Source organism: Phascolarctos cinereus, unplaced genomic scaffold, assembly GCF_003287225.1.
Source record: "Phascolarctos cinereus isolate Bilbo 61053 unplaced genomic scaffold, phaCin_HiC Scaffold_5;HRSCAF=322, whole genome shotgun sequence".
Taxonomy (NCBI): Eukaryota; Metazoa; Chordata; class Mammalia; order Diprotodontia; family Phascolarctidae; genus Phascolarctos; species Phascolarctos cinereus.
The window spans coordinates 353,298,838-353,317,149 of record NW_027555958.1 but is presented as its reverse complement, the minus strand read 5'-3'; the positions used below and the strand labels follow the sequence as shown (position 1 = coordinate 353,317,149).

Genomic DNA, 18,312 nt, shown 5'->3' with positions numbered 1-18,312 from the left:
GAGGAAGGAAATAGATTGGCTGACCTCTAAGGTCACTTCTTCCTCTAAATCCTAAGATCCCAAGGGTTATCATAGTGAGATTAGTGGCGCTACATTTTTCAGATGACAACAATCATTCTACACAGCACAATTATAACTGCAATTTAACTCTCTGTTTATTCTCACTCCTTACCAGGCTCTGTTGTTAGGGGAGGGAAATAACCACCCTTGTGGAAGATATGCCCTCCTTCCTTGAGGTTATGATAATTGAAGTAACATTGTCACTCTTAGTTTCATATAGAGGAAACAACACTTTCTTCAATGTCTATGAATAAGGTAATGGAAAGACAATTGCATTTGGATTCAGAAAACACGAGTTTTAGCCCCAGCTGTGACAGTAAAATTATATGACCTTAAACAAGTCATTTTAAATAGATAAATTACTCTCTGATCCTCAGTTCTTCATCTCAGAATAACAGTTGCATGCATTTTCAGCCTCACAGAGTCATGGAGGAAAAACACCTTGTAAACTGGAAATCAGTAGGACTGTGAATGCTTATCTGGGTAGTTTCATCAGTTTTCTTGCCTTCATTATTGAAGACCCTGAGACAAAAACTAAATTTGCATCTCTATTTAATCTGTATCCCAGTTCAGTTTCTCTCCTGTTAAAACTGAGATCTTGATCAAATCATTTCTTCCAATTCTTCAGCTTTACCATAATGTTAATATACTCAACTATTCATAGGATAATGAATTAAGACATCGATTAAGTACTCTTTATTAGTAAAGGTGGAAATGAAAGATCTTAGAGATCATTTAATCTATTCTGATTTTTCAGATGAGGGAACTGAGGCCTATGTAAGTTATTGGTTTCCATAAGTGGTAACTGGCCTCATTTTACACACAAAGCAACTAAGTCCTAGAAATGTTAACCTGGTATAACACAGCTACTTAGTCACAAAGCAAGGATAAGAACTCAAGTTACAGATTTCCAATCTGATAGCTTATTTGCTAAGTTATTATTGCCCCTATTTCTCATCCCTATGCCCATAATCTTCCCCTCCTCACATAATGCCTCTCTCACCTCCTCCTTGCAGGGTATCAGGGTTTTAGGTATCTGGGCATATTGACTTGTATACAGGCATCTAATAAATGTTTGTTGAATTTAACTGAGCAAAGGTACAGAATAAAATAGCATCCACTTTTCAAAAAAAATTTTATTAGCTGGGTTAGGCATTATTACTATGTAAGGGACACAACAGAATGCACATTTTCTCCTGGTCAGAACCCCAGAGTCAAAAATCTGTCTCTGCAGGCTTCATGGTAGAGCTCTGATGATCAGAAATGAGATAGTTCTTTCCAAAATAAGACTTTGCTGGGATTTTGCCTGAGAACCACAGAGTGTAGCAGAGGAAGAATGAGGTAGCAGACAGTGAAAGCTATAATGAGTTGGTTAGAATTTCTCCTTTCCAAATCTAACATCAAAGACTTTACAGTGACAGTATTTATACAGGAAAGTGCTTAGAAAACAGGTAGTTCACAGCAACTATTGGAAGCAGAAAAAAAAAAGGAAGAAGAAAAGGACACAGAAGAAGTTCAGGCCTCTCCATAGCCAGGAAGCCTGTCTCCTGAACTCATGATGAATTCTCTTGACTTCCTAGGGAAAACAGGGCTGGCTAACCAGGTAAAGGAAATGACTTGCTAAAGAAAAAGTTACTTTCCACTCCTAACTCCCCATACCTGAGTTACATAGCCTGCAAGATCCCTCTGTACACGCCACGTTTTTCAGAAGCACGCTAGGGTTCTGTGTCTATGGCTTCAATTTCTTCATGACTGGCATTCCTTCTGAGGAACAGCTACATTGCATCACCTTCATGTTATAAAGGTTGACCACCTTAGTCACGATCTTGTCTCCTTCCTTAACAGCAACAATCAGAGGCAGAGGGGCAGTGCTTGTGACGTGGCATTTCCTTTGTGTGGCAAAAGGCCACCTGAAGTTCAGGTGCTCCTTCTTCAGTTGCTGGCAGCTCCCCACACAGTCGTAGGCTTTGAAGCCAGGTGGGTCCAAGATCCAGTTCTCGGTCCACTTGAACTCCTGAAGGTTAATGTATGTCTCACGCCGGCAGCATCGGGTACCCCGAGACAATGGGATGTCAGGGTCGCAGTTGCCGTGCGCGCTATGTGGGTGAAAGAAGAAAAAGCAAGATGAGAGCGCTGCACTGAGATCAGAAGAAGATTGAGCTAGGTGTTTATATATACTAAAAGGTCATACATGCCAAAGAAGTGAGGATTTCACTACCCTCCATCCAAGTCATGTACAACTTTAACAGCAAAGTTAAAGACACCAGAACAGACTGTCCTTGAGAGCTTGGGATTCAGTTTTCCCCGATCCCTGATTTATTACATTCTTATATAGGATAATCCTAACAGATAGTTACAGGCCCCCATAACAAGGATGGAGTTCATTCTCAAAGGATTGCCCTCTGGAAATTCCCTCAAGCCCATTCCCCTGCTCATACCCATATTCCTCCATGTCCAGTGTGTGCAGCTGCAGCTGGGGAGCGTGCAACTCTCCATCAACAGGATTCTGGGAGGAGAAGTGGATGAATTTGTGTGCATTGGAAGACATCGGGCCTATGTTCTCCCTGTGGATAGAGACCTCCAGGACCAGAGGCTGGTTGACCTTGCCCTCCTGCTGCCAGTAATTCACAGCTTGGCTCACATCAAAGGTTATCCAGCCGGTTTCCTGCGTAGATACTCGTCTGAGGGGAGAGAAAGACAATGAGAAAACACCCAGGGTAGGCCAATCTTGCATCTAAATCCTCTGAGCAACAAGGGAAAGAGGTGACCAACAGATGCAGAGGAGGCTAGAGATAGGGAAGGTACCTGAAGGTTTGTACAGTTCAGAGACTCAGCGAATAACCCAGAAGCCTCTGGTTTACACTATTTGTGAGGTTCTGGGCTCTTTGCAGGGATGAAACTGGCCCTTTCTCTCCCATTAATATTTATAATGCCCCTTACATTAGTCCCTCTTCCCCTTCCCCTTTCTTGGGCAGAAGCTGAGGATTATGGGACTGGTATTCTCTTCCTAGATCCTTTCCTACCTGGAATCAATCACGTATGTCCGGTTGGTGCCATCTTCTCTGACCTGCACCCAGTAGATGGTCACACTGGCGTAGGAGTGGAAGGGGAACATTTTATGCTGTTTCCTGATCACTCCCTTCGAAGATGGCTTCTGGAAGAGCCTCAGCACAGCCTGGACCAGCTCCCTGTTGGGGGGAAGCCGGTCCTTCATGCTGAAGACCAGAAGCTGGTTGGAGGCGTCAGAGAAGAATCTGCCCATGATTTCTGTGTAACACAAATCCCATAGTCAGTTTGATTTCACCTCCCTCAGAAAAGGCCTAGAGTCTGGAAAGAGGCATAGTTTGCATTCATGGAGGAAGCTACTTATTTATAATATTTAAAATAGAAATATAGCCTTAATTGAATTTTTTTTTTTTTTAGTAATTTCAAGGTGATGAGCATAGGGACAAGGAGATCCTAAATAATTTTAAACCATTGATAACCTCAAACCTCATTTTATTTCACACTACTCTCCTTCAGAAAATAATTTCTTAGCTAATTTTTTTTCTGGTCTTTACTCTTATTTGGGGGTGCCAGTGAGCAACAAAACTTTACTCAGAGAAAGAGAAAATGGTTCACATGTAATGAAATACTCCAGGTGGGAGCCATGCCATGTCTTAACAGAGATTTTCTTTACTTTTTCTTAATGGACCTTGACTGAGAAATGCTAGAGTAAAGGTGCCTTCTGTCTCTACTTCTGCTATCAGTCCCTACCTGACTCCTGACTCCCACCCCTTCTCCTCCCCTAGGTATAGGGGCAATCCTTTGTCACGTGAGACTGAAGTTGGATTTATTTCTTAAGCATTTACTAACAAATAACAGGAATGAATACCACTAAAGTGAAATAAAGCAATTTTACAGAGGCTAAAATCATTCACCCTGAATAATCATCCCTTGAATAGCAGAAGTATATGTTACTGTACCTGGTGTATCTGTCTGGTTTAAAAAAAAATCCACCAAACCTAGCTCTGTTGTGAGGGTGAGTTAAAGCCCCAGCACAAGGAACAAGGCCAAGACTTTGGAGAGGGCTGTTACCTGCAATGGTCTGGCTGTGCCTCTTTCCCCGGGGCGAAGGCTCCTCAGCGCTGCGCTTCATCAGAGACACATATTTGGTCCTCACATGATCCGGGATGACCAGGTGCTCCACATCTGCCTTCTCCAGGACAGGGATCTCGTTGAGTTGCAGCTGCCTCAACAGGCTCTCCTGGAATTTCTCCTCCATCTGCATTGCTCTGATGCTGGCAAGGAGCAGTGCCCACATTGCCCAGGTCAGTGCGTGGAACCTCATGCTGTCCAACCGTCCTACACTAGGTAAAGAGCTGCTGAACCAAGGCAGGGGCAGAAGTTATCCACAAGCTGTTGCCTGGAAAGATGCTTCTGGCTCAGCTGCCTGTATAAGGAGACAGAGTTTGGGGGTTTGCTTATATAGATAGGTAGCTGGAAGCCCCTCCAGGGTGGGAGGAGGGCAGAGGAGGAGGGTCACACCCTCTAAGACTCCCTGGGGCTAGAAACACATTAGACAGACAAGTTAATATCCTGCGAAGACTATACAAAGGATTGTCTCAGACTGACCCTGGGTGAGGAGTTGGACCTCATTATGTCTCTGAGCCCCTCATTCAGCTGACGTTGTCTTTGGGTGGCCCCTTTTCCATGCACGGTCTGTACAACAGATTGCTGTTGGGTCTCCCTCTTTTATTCCTGCCACAGAACACTCAGTCTTTTTAAACAGCTGCTACTTTTGTAGGCTTGAATTCCCTTTGTTTTTGGCAAGCCTGGGGCTGTCTGATACCCTGCGGACGCCAAGCTTCTCCCATCATACAGAGCCCTAGGGATCCTTTTATGTTCCTCTAGTGCAATTGAGGAAATTGAAACACAGGTGGGACTCTTCAACTAAATCATGACCTCTGTGAATTCTGAGCTTGTATGAGTAAATGGCCAATAAAATACTTGTGATGGTAAAAAAAATAAAAATAATGTCCTAAAATTTCTTCTGTATTTATATTAAGTAAGCAGGAAAAAGAGATTAAAAACAACAACAAAAATGATGTTAAAATTGTAATAGCAGCAAACTCCAGGCCATATTAGGAGCAATTTTAGAGAAAATTCTTTTTTGACTGGGTCAATCACTTGAGAAAACAAATCCAAGCCAACGGAACCTCTCAGATCATTGACAAGAAATGAAGTGAAATCCAGGGAAATGTAAAAGCGGAGGCTGGCCCAGTCATGCTGCACTAGAAATTCTATTAAGTCCAGTTGTCCCTACCTTGCTAGAAGACCTTGGCTCAGTCACAAGCAGCGTAATAGATAGTGCCAGTTGCAGTTTGTGCTGGATTGGATTTGAATTCTGCCTCATACATTTATTAGTTGGGTGACCTAACATCTCTGAGTCCAAGTTTCCTCATTAATAAAATGAGGCGGTTGAACTCAAATACCCCAAATGCCCTTTCCATTTCTAAATCCAAGATCCCATGACCCCTGTTGGACCCAGTTTCCTCTTCTGTAAAATGATATGTTAGACTAAGTGTCCTCCACTGTTTCTTCTAGCTTGAGTGCCTGTGATTCTAGAGAAGGACAGGTGGGATAAAAACTCTTACCTATGGGGTGGTCATAGTTCCAGCCAATCTGTTTCTTAAACACTGACCTACATGTATAGAAAGAAAAAGGTTTACTGGAGAAGAATGATTTAATTTTGAAATGTTGAGAAGTAGGCTTTGGCAGGCTTGGCATAGCCTTAACACAAAGCTGAGAAATTCTCAATGTTTCACAGCCAACTCCATCCAAATTTGGTGAGAGAGCCAGTAGAAATCCTGAGAAAAGTGTTTGCAAACTGAGTCCTTGGGGGAGTTCTGTTTCACTCATAGAAGCAGCTCTAGTCTCTTTTGGCTCTCACTTTTATAGAATCCCTATAGGGAATGGAGGGATTTAGACAAGTCACTCAGTGTATCCCCCTACCTCCAAACTCTTCAAATGTTTCAGGCACATGACTATTTATAAACTTCTTGGATTTAGAGATATTGTGGTAGCTAGATAATACAGTGGATAGACTGTTGGACTTGGCATTAGGAAGGCTTCAATTTAATTCCACGCTAACTGTGTGACCCTGGGCAAATCACTTAATCCTGCTCAGCCACATTTTCCTCATCTGTAAAATGGGGATAATAATACCTATCTAACAGGGTTATTGTGAGAATCAATAAAGATAACATATGTAAGGAACTCTGCAAAACCTTAAAGCACTATTTCATTCCTAGCTATTATTACTGTTGCTGTTATTATTGTTACAGTCATAAAAAGTTGGAATTTTACTCTACAGGCAACAGGAAGCTGTAGAAGGGTTTTGAGCAGAGAAATGAGATGCCTAAATGTACGTAAGAGGATTATGTATGGCAGTGATCTTGGCCCAGGACAGGGCATAGATTTGGCTCTACCAGATGGTACATAGGTATAGATATGGATGCTGATTCCTTAGGGTTGGGAAAATGGATCAGTTATATAAACAGATAATTTTTCCCTAGAGATGGTTGAAATGTAGTCGTTGGTTTTGGAGTTATCCTGTGATGTTATGGAAATAATGGTGGAGAAGAAGAGCCTGTAAGTGGGCATGGGCCTGGAATGTAGAGAAGGAGCAGGACTCAAAAACCAGGGCCCACCTATTTTAAAAAGGTAGGGCTGTGTGTAGAGGGCATAGATTTAGGATTTAGAGATAATGTGAAGGAAGAGAATTCCTGGCCATGGGACATGAAAGGAAACTTAAACTTTCATAAGCACTCACTTTTTCCTTTTCTCTACCCTCCCCACTCCTAGTCCTGGCTCAATATCATTCATCTTATTTAATTAGTGAAAGACAGGAAGAGAGAAAATTGTTTTCAGAAAGCCTAATGTTCTTTTCACCCCAAGTCTGGTACTCATCCTACAATGAAAGGCTCACGCTGCTCTCCTCTTTCTCTCTCTTTTTTGCTACATCCAACTTTCCCGTTTTCTCTGTACTGAAGGTAAGCTCCCTCCAAAGGAGTATTCAGTTTCTTTCTTTGCAAGTAATTATCCAGAAAAGGTGCCTCTCAGTGCCAACATTTGCACCTTTAAGTCATGCCAAAAGGTGCAGGAGTGTTGTGTTTAGGCTGATTCCTGATCTGTGGCTGTCAGCCTTTGAAAATTGCTCCAGCCCAGGTGTCTTATGAATATTAAATGGTCAATTGGTCAATCCAGGCCCCATGGTGGGAGAGCGCCCAGCAGGTATGGTGGAATTCTAGAAGAGTGGGTGGCTAAAGGTGTCATAGCTTTGTTCCCAGCTGTTGTTCTGCACTTATCTTAATAATCTCATCAAAACATACCAAAAACAAAAAACAAAAAATCAAAAACCAGTGGATCAACCATGAACCAAAAACTCCAAAACGTTCCCTGTAGTTCTCAGAAACTCTCAAGGAGCCAGAGGGGAGATGCTGACATCTTGAGGCTCATTCCTTGCTTTTAGCCCATTCTTGAGCTTGATAACTTAATATGAGGGTAAAGGCAGGGACTGTGGGAGCATCTTACATCAGGTCAATTCTCACCTTCTTTATCAGTTCAATTCAGTTTAACAGAAGCAAATCAAGGGGCTGTGTAGAAAGCATGGTCCTAGGTCCTAGATAAGAGTTCTCTATACTCATGAAGCTTATAATTCAACAGAAAACTGTAATTAAAATAGGTAGCATTTTGTTTCTTTTAGCAAACTTTAAGGTTTGCAAAGAGCTTTGTGTATGTTATCTTGGCTGATTCTTACAACAACCCTGTCACGTAGGTCCTGTTATTATCCCCATTTTACAAATGAGGAAAATAAGGCCAAGAGAATTTAAATGGCTTGCACAGAGTCACACAGCTGGTTAAGTGTGTGAGACAGGATTTGAACTCAAGTCTTCCTGACTCCTAGTCCAACACTCTACACACTGCATCTCTTAGGTGCCGATATAAAACATAAAAATAACCATAATATAAAATAACACATAAGAAGTACATCAGAGTGATGTAAATAAAGTGCTGTGTGGGGTCTGAAACATCATCGACTTTTCACCTGTGTGACCTTGGATAAGTCACTATCCTTCTGGGCCTCAGATTCTTTATCTGAGGAGTGAAAGGACTAAGAGTGATGCATCTTTTCTGTAGGGCTTTAAAAGATGGCTGAGAATTCAACTGCAGAATTCAGGCTAGGGGAGGCATTCTGGTCATAAGAGGTAGTGAGCAAAGGTATAAAGGAAGAACAGTGTGGGTTATGAGGAGAGCATAATAAGTGCACTGAATAATAAGGCAGTAGAACAGAAGCTAGGAAAACAGTTATACGAGATAAGTCATGTAAGCAGAGTGGTCATAGATTGTGTAGGCCATTGACTGTCAGGCAGAGTAGTTTGAATTTTACTTAGTAGGCAGCCAGGAAGCCATAGGAAGATTTAAACAGAGGAGTAAGACGCCTCGATTTATGCATAAGGAAGAACTGTATGGCAGTGGTCTTGGTCCAGGACAGCAAGTAGATTTGCCTGTACCAGATGGGAGAGGTAGGGTATAGATAACGGATGCTGATTCCTTAGGGTTGGGAAAGCGGATCAGTTTTATGAAACAGATAATTGTCCCCAGAGAGAGTTGAAATGTAAGGAAATCCCTTCTCTTGAAGGGTTCCCGCACAGTCCTACTTCTGTCCAGGGGCAAAGTTTGGGTAGAGTGGGAAGGAACGCTGAAGTGGAGGTCAGAAGACCAGAATTCCGATTCTGGGTCCCAAGCCAGCTGTGTAGCCCCAGGGCAAGTTACTTAACTTCACTCTTTCCTCTTCCTTAAAATGGGATAATAATACTTGTACTACCCACTTCATTCCACGTTAACAGTTCCATAAAAGTGTATTGTTATTATGCTGATTCAGAATCTACATTTCTTTCTGTGGATGAGGAGTATGATTGGAGTCGGAATGGTCCCATCAACTTTTAACGTGTTCTGTCTCCTGAATATCCAGGAAAGGAGATGAGACCTCTGGGGCATTGTTTAGAGTTGGTTACCAATGAAGACTTTTCTCTAACGTTTTTCTAATGTGAAGAGGAAGAAGGCAAAGGCTCCTTTTTTTGCTAATGATTTGAAAAGAAGGAAAGGCACAAAATATTTCTTTGGAAGAGGCCTTCCTTACACTGCAGAGGGAATAATTGGAAGGTTAGCCATGGAGAGAGACAGAGACAGAGATGGAAAGAGACAGAGAGACAGAGAGAGGCGGACAGAGAGACAGACAGAACCAGAGATAGAAACAGAGACACAGAGAAAGTTTGACTCTTTACCCCAGTATGAGTACCAGAGTATAAAAATGAACTCTGGTAGAGAGGGGAAACTTCCATCTATGTTATTTTATATTATGGTTATTTTTATGTTTTATATAGATCTCCCACCTGAGTTTGCCTGAGAGAATCATAGATTCATAGAACTTGGAGCTGGAATTAGCTTCATAGGGCTCTGTTTCCTAATCAAAGGGTCATAAAATGTTGGGGTTTGAAGAGTTCATTGAGATACCATCCAATATGAGGAAAACTGAGGCCCAGAGAGGAGGAATAACTTGTCTGAAGTCACTCAGCTTGTTAAGGGCAGAATCGGGATTATAAACCAGAGCTTGGGTCTTACTCTAATGTTGCTTTCCATCAAATGAAAGAGTTATCACTATGGATGGAATTCAAGCCTGGATCATTCCTTAGCGAGGTTAATGTTTGAAGACAGCTGAAGAAGTGTTTTATTACTCAGAAGAGATGGGGAGACGAGGGGGGCACAACATGGGGGTGTGGGAGGGTTGGAGAGGCAGACAGAAGGCAAATCCCCCAGACCTATTATTCTTCCCAAAGATACAGGCCCCTTTTCCTGAATGTGGATTCTAGACCGGTTTATGGGCTTTGCGGAGGAATTACTGTAACTAAATAAACAGGTTAAAGTCAGCTGTCAAAGCAGAAGAAAGAGGATGTGGATTGGGAATGCTTTTAATAGGGATTTAATTATTCCTTCAGTAAGTACCAAGGGCCATTCTCTTTGTCTTGCAAAGGGAAGCAGTCTGGGGTTCCACTTCGGTCTGCTGCAGGCCTAATGTGTTGAGGTGTCAAAGTAAGGACCCAGTTGTCTGGATTGTCAGACCAGAGCCTGCTGCTGCTGCTGCTGTTGTATGTCTTTCGAGAATAGCATGACATCAAGGAACTGTCATGTCTTTAGTAGGGCTAGAGAGAGGGAAATTTAAAGACCATGAAAAAAGATAATCTGACCCAGTTGTCTCTCTGATTGTGTTCAACTAGATATAGGTGCTTATGTTTATTGGAGGAGGTGGGGTTAAATCTTCTCCCTGCCCCTGTCTATCCACCTTCATGTTATTATTCTGTTCAAAAACCTTGTACAGAGCACTGGACCTGGAGTCTGGAAGAATTTAGTACAGATCTGGCCATAGATGCTTCCTAGCCATCTGACCCTGGACAAGGCTCTTAACCTCTGCCTGCCTCAGTTTCCTCAACTGTAAAATAAAATAGCACTTACCTCCTAGGATTGTCGTGAGGATTAAATGAGATGGTGTGTGTAAAGCACTTAGCACAGTGCCTGGCACATAGTAAGTGCTTAATAAATGCTTGCTTCTTTCCTTCCTTTCTTAATTCCTACTGCATCGAGTCAGTGTAGTCCAGTGGAAAAATTGCTACACTCGAAATCACAAAACCTAGGCTTCTAAGTGGCTGTGTCACTTAATGCCTATGTGACTTTGGATAAATAACAATCTCTCTGGGCCTCAGTTTCCTTAAATCAAGGGGATTAGGCTAGGTGACTTTTGAGGTCCCTTCTAACTCGAAATCTATCATCCTAAATTAAAATACTTGTGCCTTGGGTATTACTCTGCACTAGGGATGAGGAGCCTGTGGCCTCAAGGCCACATGTGGCCCCTCTAGGTCCTCGATCTGTGAAGTTTGGATTCAGTCAAAGGGCAGCACTTGAAGCGTAGGTTCCCCACCTTTGTGGGACACTCTGTGTAGAGGGCCACTCCAGCCCAACCCCTTTGTTTGGTTGATTTTTTCTGGAGTGTACCAGAGTGTATTTATCCCCCAATGTTCTCCTTACTCCCACTAGCTCAGAAAGGAGATTCTTTCTTACCTGCATCACTTTGGAGAATGAAAATTGTTCCAGTATTGTGTGTAAATTGGTATATGTATTGTTTAATGACTGAATTATGGGTTCCTTAACCTGGGTATATTTGTAAGCATTTCGATGCTGTTGATCACCTTTTCTCCCTTGATACTCTTTTTTCTCCGGGTTTTCAGGACATCCCTCTCTCCTGGTTCTCCTGCTTATCTGACTGCTCCTTCTGTTTCCTTTGCTGATCCTCATCCAGGTCATGCCTAACAGTAGGCATCCCTCAGGGCCCTGTACTGGGCCATCTTTTCTTCTCCCTGTATACTGCTTCATTTGATGATCTCTTCAGCTCTCGTGGATTCACTTATCATCTCTATGCTGATATTATTTATTATATTATATATTATAACATATTTATTCAGCCCTAACCTCTCCTCTGACCTCCAGTCTTGCATATCCAGTTGCCTATTGGACATCTCAAACTGAATATTTCATTGACATCTTAAACTCAACATTTCAAAACTAGACTCATTATTTTTCCTCCCAAACCCTCTCCTTCTCCTAACTTCCCTGTTACTGTTGAGGGTATTAGCATCCTCCTAGTCACCCAGTCTCCCAACCTAGGTGTTATTCTTGATCCTTCACCCTCTACATCCAAGCCTGGACTGTTGAAATAGTCTGCTGCTTGGTCTGCCTGCCATAAGTCTCTGGTCCCTCCTTAACTCACCTGTCAAAGTGATCTTCCTAAAGCATAGATCTGACCATGCCAAACCCCTACTCGATCAATTCCAGTGGTTCCCTATTACCTCCAGGATCAAATATAAAATCCTCTACTTGGTATTCAAAATGCTTCAATAACCTTCCCCTTCCCACCCATCCTCACCTTTGTAGTCTTTTTTTTTTTTAACATTTTTATTTAAAGTTTTGAGTTCCAAATTCCATCCCTCCCTCCCCCCTCCCTGAGATGGCAAGCAATCAGCTTAAGATTATACATATGCAATTATGTAAAATATTTCCATATTAGTCATTTTGTACAAGAAGATTCAAATAAGAGAAAAAAATGAATGAAAGAAACTGAAAAATAACATGCTTCAGTCTATATTCAAACAATATCAGTTCTTTCACTGAAGGCAGATAGCATGTTTCATCATTAGACCTTTGGGATTGTCTTGGATCATTGTATTGCTGAGAATGGCTAAGTCCTTCACAATTCTTCATTGAACAATATTGCTGTTACTGTGTATAACATTCTTCTGGTTTTGTTCATTTCACTATGCATCAGGTTTTTTCTGAAATCATCCTGCTTGTCATTGCTTATAACACAATAATACTCCATCACACAGCTTGTTCAGCCATTCCCCAATTGATGGGCATCACTTTGGTTTCCAATTCTTAGCCATCACAAAAAGAGCTACTATAAATATCTTTGTAGTCTTTTTACACCTTATACCCCTTCATGTACTCTGTGATCTGGTGACACTAGCCTTGCTGTTCCTAAAACATAACTTTCCATCTCCTTACTCTAGGCATTTTCAGTAGCTATCCCCTATGCCTGGCATGCTTTCCCTCCTTATTTCTGCTTCCTAGCTTTCCTGGCTTCCTTCAAGGGCCACCTAAAATCTCACCTTCTACAGGAAACCTTTCTATGGAGCAGAAGTTTGAGAGAACAAAACAAGGGAGCCCTTCAAACAAAACAGCATTATCATCTTTCATACTTACTCAGATCCTATTGAAATCTCTTTGGTAATTCTATTTCCCCTTCAGTTTTTAGTCTATAGTCCTAAATTTCCCCTCTATATGGTCTGTTCTCACAAAAACCTTTACTGAACAGCCAATGTTTACAGTCATTTCTAGTTTATTTGCATCTCTAGTCATTTGTCTCTTTCTTTGGCTAAAATCATCATAGTTCCTCTCCTAGTTCCCCATCTGCATGTTAGCTCCATTCTGTCATCATCATCCCTAATTCCAGTCCTCCATTCCCATACTAAACCCAGGCCCCTCCCTCATTCTTTCTCCAGGTCTCACTCCTTAATCCTCCTCTGGCAGTGTCTCTGGTTCTAAGGCTTACTCTAAGGAGAGGCAAAGAGACCAGAGAGGACCCTGGACCAACCCTCAGGGAATGTGACCTGTAGCCTTACCAATGCTGAAGGATAGTCTATGTTTGTGTCTGTCACGTATATGGGGAACCCTGAAGTGCAGAGTGTTCCTATGCCAAGACAAACCCGGGATCCAAACCACATCTACACCCACAAGATTTATCTGAATTTTGGGAAGGCAGTCAGACAAAGTGCCACCAGTTGTTTTCAGACCTCATCTGGGCCCTTCCAAATGTTTGCATAGAAGGAGCCTCAGACAGTGTCTGAACTGAGGTGGGAAGGGCTCTGTGACCTCATGGGGCTATATTAGCCACTCAGTCTGATGCTCTCATTAATCTAGGGAAACATCAAAGGACAAAGAAACTCCCTTCTGCCCCTTAGTAACCAGGTTTCCAGCCTTCGTATTTCTTCTTCCATTCTGTCTGGGATCCTTTTCTAATGGAGCAGGAACCTTTTTGGACAAACCAACATCCCTCAGACCTATCCTGGTCCAAGCCCTGCCCCCTTTCCGCTGTGCTCTGTTGTGATTCATGCCTCCTGTGGGGGAGGATGAAAAAGAGGATTCCTTTTAGGCCCAGGAGAGCTGTGATCCTATGCTGTTTCTGCAAACCGCAGGACTGGCCTAAATCATTTCTAAGGTTTCTTCTCCTGCCTCCATAATTCTGCTTCTGCTATATACCCTGTGACTGTAATGGAACACCCTGCCCAGCTCTGAGTGCATGCGTGCATGCTTGCATGCATACACAGACACAGACACAGACACACACACACACACACACACACACACACAGTCTCTTTGAAGTCTCATCCCTTCTAGGCTCTATTTGATTTCCACCTTCCCCCTCTCTCCAGGTCCAAGAAATCTCTAAATTCTCAGATGACCTTTCTTGTCAAGGGCACATTTGTACCCTTAGCACCTCATACTGTTCCTTGCACATGATGAATACTTAATTACAGTCATCTCTTCCACATGGCAGGAGGTTAGAGGTGGTGTGCTGTTCCCCTCCCCTCCCCCGCTCTGGAAAATCCATGTAAAATTTTTTGACCCTCCCTTCATACCAGAGAACAAGTCTGAATTTTTTTCTTTTTCTCTTATGGGGTGTTTACAGTACCTTATTGTAAGATTTGGGTTACATATTTGGTCACAGGCTCTGTGTCTTCTACTGGTCTTCACGTTCTGTCTGCGGCTTCAACAAAATTCCCCCCAAATTCCCATTTAAATTCTTATGCTGACATATCGAAACGTCGATGCAGTGTGAAGGGAATAATTATGTTTGTTGAACTGAATGTAGCATTGTATGACTCCTAATATTTACTTAGGATCCTACCCCCTGAGCCTGGAGAAGGAGGGGGTTGACTATATCTAGAATCTCCATCAAACAACCAGTAGTAATTGAGTGCCTATGATGTACCCAGTGATGGTGGCTTGGAGGAGGGAAGTTCTGCAGCAGTCTGTACTCCATGGATAGCTCTGGCAACTTGGAAGTTGCCACTCCAGGCTTTATTGACCTTCCTACATATAGAATAGAGGTACCAGACTAGATTTTCAGCCAATGCTTCCATTTCCCATGCATGGCCTGCAGACATGCGCAGTAGCCACAGAATTTCTCTAAGCACATGCACAGAAATGAGTATTTTCTCCTTAGCTCAATCCTTCTGCTCAGTTTTTTGTTGGGCTTATTGTTCTTTTTTAGCAAACAATAATGTCCATTTATTCTTGTTCCTTGCCATAATATAGAATAATATATTTATCTGGTGGCCCTAAACAGGAACAGTTTGAAAGGCAGCATGGTGTGGTGGGAAGAAAAATGACGCTGGCTTCAAAGGATGTGGGTTCAAATCCTGGCTTTGCTACAAGCTACCTGTGTGATCATGGGCCAGTCACAGCCTCTCTGGGCCTCAGTTTCCTCATCTGTGAAATGAGTGGGGTAGCCTTAGATGATCTTTAAAATTGCTTTCTACTCTAAATCAGGATATTTATTAATGTAACAGGGAGACTGAGGGATGAAAGCCTAGTCCTTAGGAGCATGGGCAGTGTGCTCTTCCTGATGCAATCTCCCCTGTGGAGCCTGAGGTCAGGGTGGGGAGCAGAGGAAAGAGCCTACTTGTGGAAGTTTGTGATAATGTGGACTGGAGAGGCCAGCTCTCCACTTGACCACAAGCACGGATGCTCTGTCGCAGACTTTTGTCCACGTACCGCTTGGTCAAGAAAAAAGCCTTTTGGTTTTCTGTTCAACAGGACCTGAGAGTGCATGGATAATTAATCAGTTATCCAGCATTTTCTATATGCTTGACCCTATGAGGATATAAAAGAAGCCAATGTGGTCCAGGCCTCCAAGAAATTTATGACCTAGTTGGAGAGAAAAGTCTAGTGGATGTGATACAGCATGGGACCCAATAGTAATTAAACAAACAATTGTGTGGTACAAACCTTTAGCACTGTAAGAGTTCAGATCTCTTAAGATGGTGGTGGGTGGGAAGAGTCAGAGGAGGCTTTGTGGATGGAGATTGAACTTGAATTGGACCTTGAAGGGATGGGTGGGATTAGAGTAAATGGAGAGTATCTGAGTTTTGGAGAGTATTGACATATTGAAGGTAGATTTGCCCAGGGTCACATAACTGGTAAGTATCTGATTCTGCATTTGAACTCAAGTCTTCCTGACTGCAGGTCCTGACTGTTAGGCCACCTAACTGCCTAGCTGATGTCAATTGTTTAGATAGAGCGGAAGCAGCATTCACTTCAAGTTATGGGGCAGGAAGGAGGGAAATATATCAGAACAGAGGCTCAAGCTGCTAGTATTAAAGACAGACTTCTCCAATACCTTAGGGGTACCCCCTAGAATCCTAAGAAGGGTTGCAGCTGGCCTCACTCTGAGAGAGTAAATTCACAATTCTTGCTGTACGTATAAATTGTTCTGATTCTAATTACTTCTCTCTGCACTAGTTCGCACAAGTCTTCCCAGGCTTTTCTGAAACTATCCCTTTCATAATTTCTTCATACACCATAATTTGTCCAGCCAGTCCCCAATTGATGGGCATCCCTTTGTTTCCAGTTCTTTGCTACAACAAAAAGAGCAACTATAAATACTTTTATATTTTGTAATGTTTTTTTAATTTTATAATGCTTCTTATATTTGTATGAGGTACTTTTCTTCCTTCTTTGATCTATTTGGGTCACAGACCCATTAGGTCAAAGGATATGCATGATTTTGTGACCTTTTGGGTATAGTTTAAAATTGCTTTCTAGAATGGCTGGACAGATTCACAATTCTACCAGCAATGCACTAGTGTGCCTGTCTTCCGGAAGCTCCTCAAAAAACATTCATTTTCCTTCTTTTCCCATCTTTTTCAATCTTATGGTTGTGAGGTAGAACATCAAAGTTGTTCTAATTTCTCATGCTATTGGTGATTTGGAGTACTTTTCATGTAGCTACTAGCTTGGACTTCTTCCTTTGATTGCCGTCTGTTTATATTCTTTGACCATTTATCTTTTAGGGGCTGCTTGTTATATATTTGAATCAATTTCTTATATATCTTTGATATGTAATCTTGATGATAGAAACTGACTACAAAGATTTTTTTCCTTGGTAACTATTTCCCTTTTAATTTTATGCAATTTTTTTTCAATTTTATGTAATTGAAATTGCCCGTTTTATTTTCTGTGATCCTCTCTACCCCTTGTTTGGTCACAAACTTTTCCCCTATCCCGATACCTTGCAACAGGTAGTTCCTTTATTGCTCCTCTAATTTGTTTATGATATGACCTTTTACATCTAGGTCATACATCCATTTGGAGGCTATTATGGTATACGCTGTGAGATGTTAATGTACACCTAATTTCTGGCAGACTGATTTCCAGTTTTCTCAGAAGTTTTGGTCGAATAGTCAGTGGCTTTTTTGTTTGTTTGTTTGTTTTGTTTTGTTTTAGGTACACATTGTTTTTTGTTTTTTACTCACTTTGAGTGATTGGTAAAAGAAAAGTTCTCTTCTTGCTAAAATTAAGTTCTTATAAAATCAGCACAAATTCAAAATTTTGTTAAGGGTGATGTGTTGTTTATAATTTTTTGCTATAATAAAAAGTGCTGCTATGGTATAGGAGATACATTTCTTTCTTCTCTTTGACATGCTTTCAATATAGGCCAGTACAGGATTGCAACATCAAGAACTATGAATAGTATAGTCACTTTTCTCACATAATTCCAAATGGTTTTCAAGAATGGTTGGACTAATCCACCTCTTGATTAAGTGCGCTATTGTTGCTGTCTTTCCACAAACCTTCCCACATTAGTTATTTCTACCTTTTAGCATCTTTGCTGTTAGTTTTATTTATTAATAGTTTAATGTTTCCCAATTGCATGTAAAAACAATTGTTAACGCTCATTTTTTAAAAGTTTGAGTTCCATATTCTCTCCCTCCCTACCAAAAACTCAGTTCTTAGCCCAATAGTTGAGGTCTTTTATTTATTTCTGTATGTTGCATACCTAATCTATTCCATTGATTGACTTTCTCATTTTTAATCAGAATCAAATAGTTTTTGATGATTACTGCTTTGCAATATATTTAGATATCTGCAACTGCTAGTGCCCTACTTTCTCACTTTTTTTTTCATTGTTTCCCTTGAGGTTCTTGACCTTTTGCTCCTCCAAAACAGCTAAGTGGTGCAGTGGATAAAGACCTGGATGGGGAGTCAGCAGACACTAGCTCTGTGACCCTGGGCAAGTCATTTAATCCTGTTTGCCTCAGGTTTCTCAACTGTAAAATGGGTATAAATAATAGCACTTATCTGCCAGGGTTGTTGAGAGGATCAGATAAGATAATGATTGTAAAGCTCTTAGCCCTGTGGCATCTGGAAGGCACATAGTAAATAGTTGTTTCCTTTCTTCCATATGAGTTTTGTTATTTTTTTTTTCTAATTCTACCAAGGAATGTTTTAGTAGTTTGATTGATATGGCATGTAATAAAAAATTAATTTAGGGTAGTGCTGCCATTTTTATTATTTTGGCACTGAACAACCATGAAC

General features: G+C 41.6%; 1 protein-coding gene across 1 annotated transcript; it reads right to left on the bottom strand.

Annotated features, from left to right (window-relative positions):
- Window positions 1–1,208: 1,208 nt before the first annotated feature.
- On the bottom strand, window positions 1,209–4,463 carry LOC110205405 (left-right determination factor 2-like). Its single transcript, XM_020982014.2, has 4 exons — window positions 4,138–4,463; window positions 3,084–3,327; window positions 2,499–2,741; window positions 1,209–2,156 (listed from the first exon to the last, which is right to left on the bottom strand). The coding sequence occupies exons 1-4, from the start codon at window positions 4,388–4,390 to the stop codon at window positions 1,790–1,792; spliced, it is 1,107 nt and encodes a 368-aa protein (XP_020837673.1). The 5' UTR covers window positions 4,391–4,463; the 3' UTR covers window positions 1,209–1,789.
- Window positions 4,464–18,312: the final 13,849 nt, after the last annotated feature.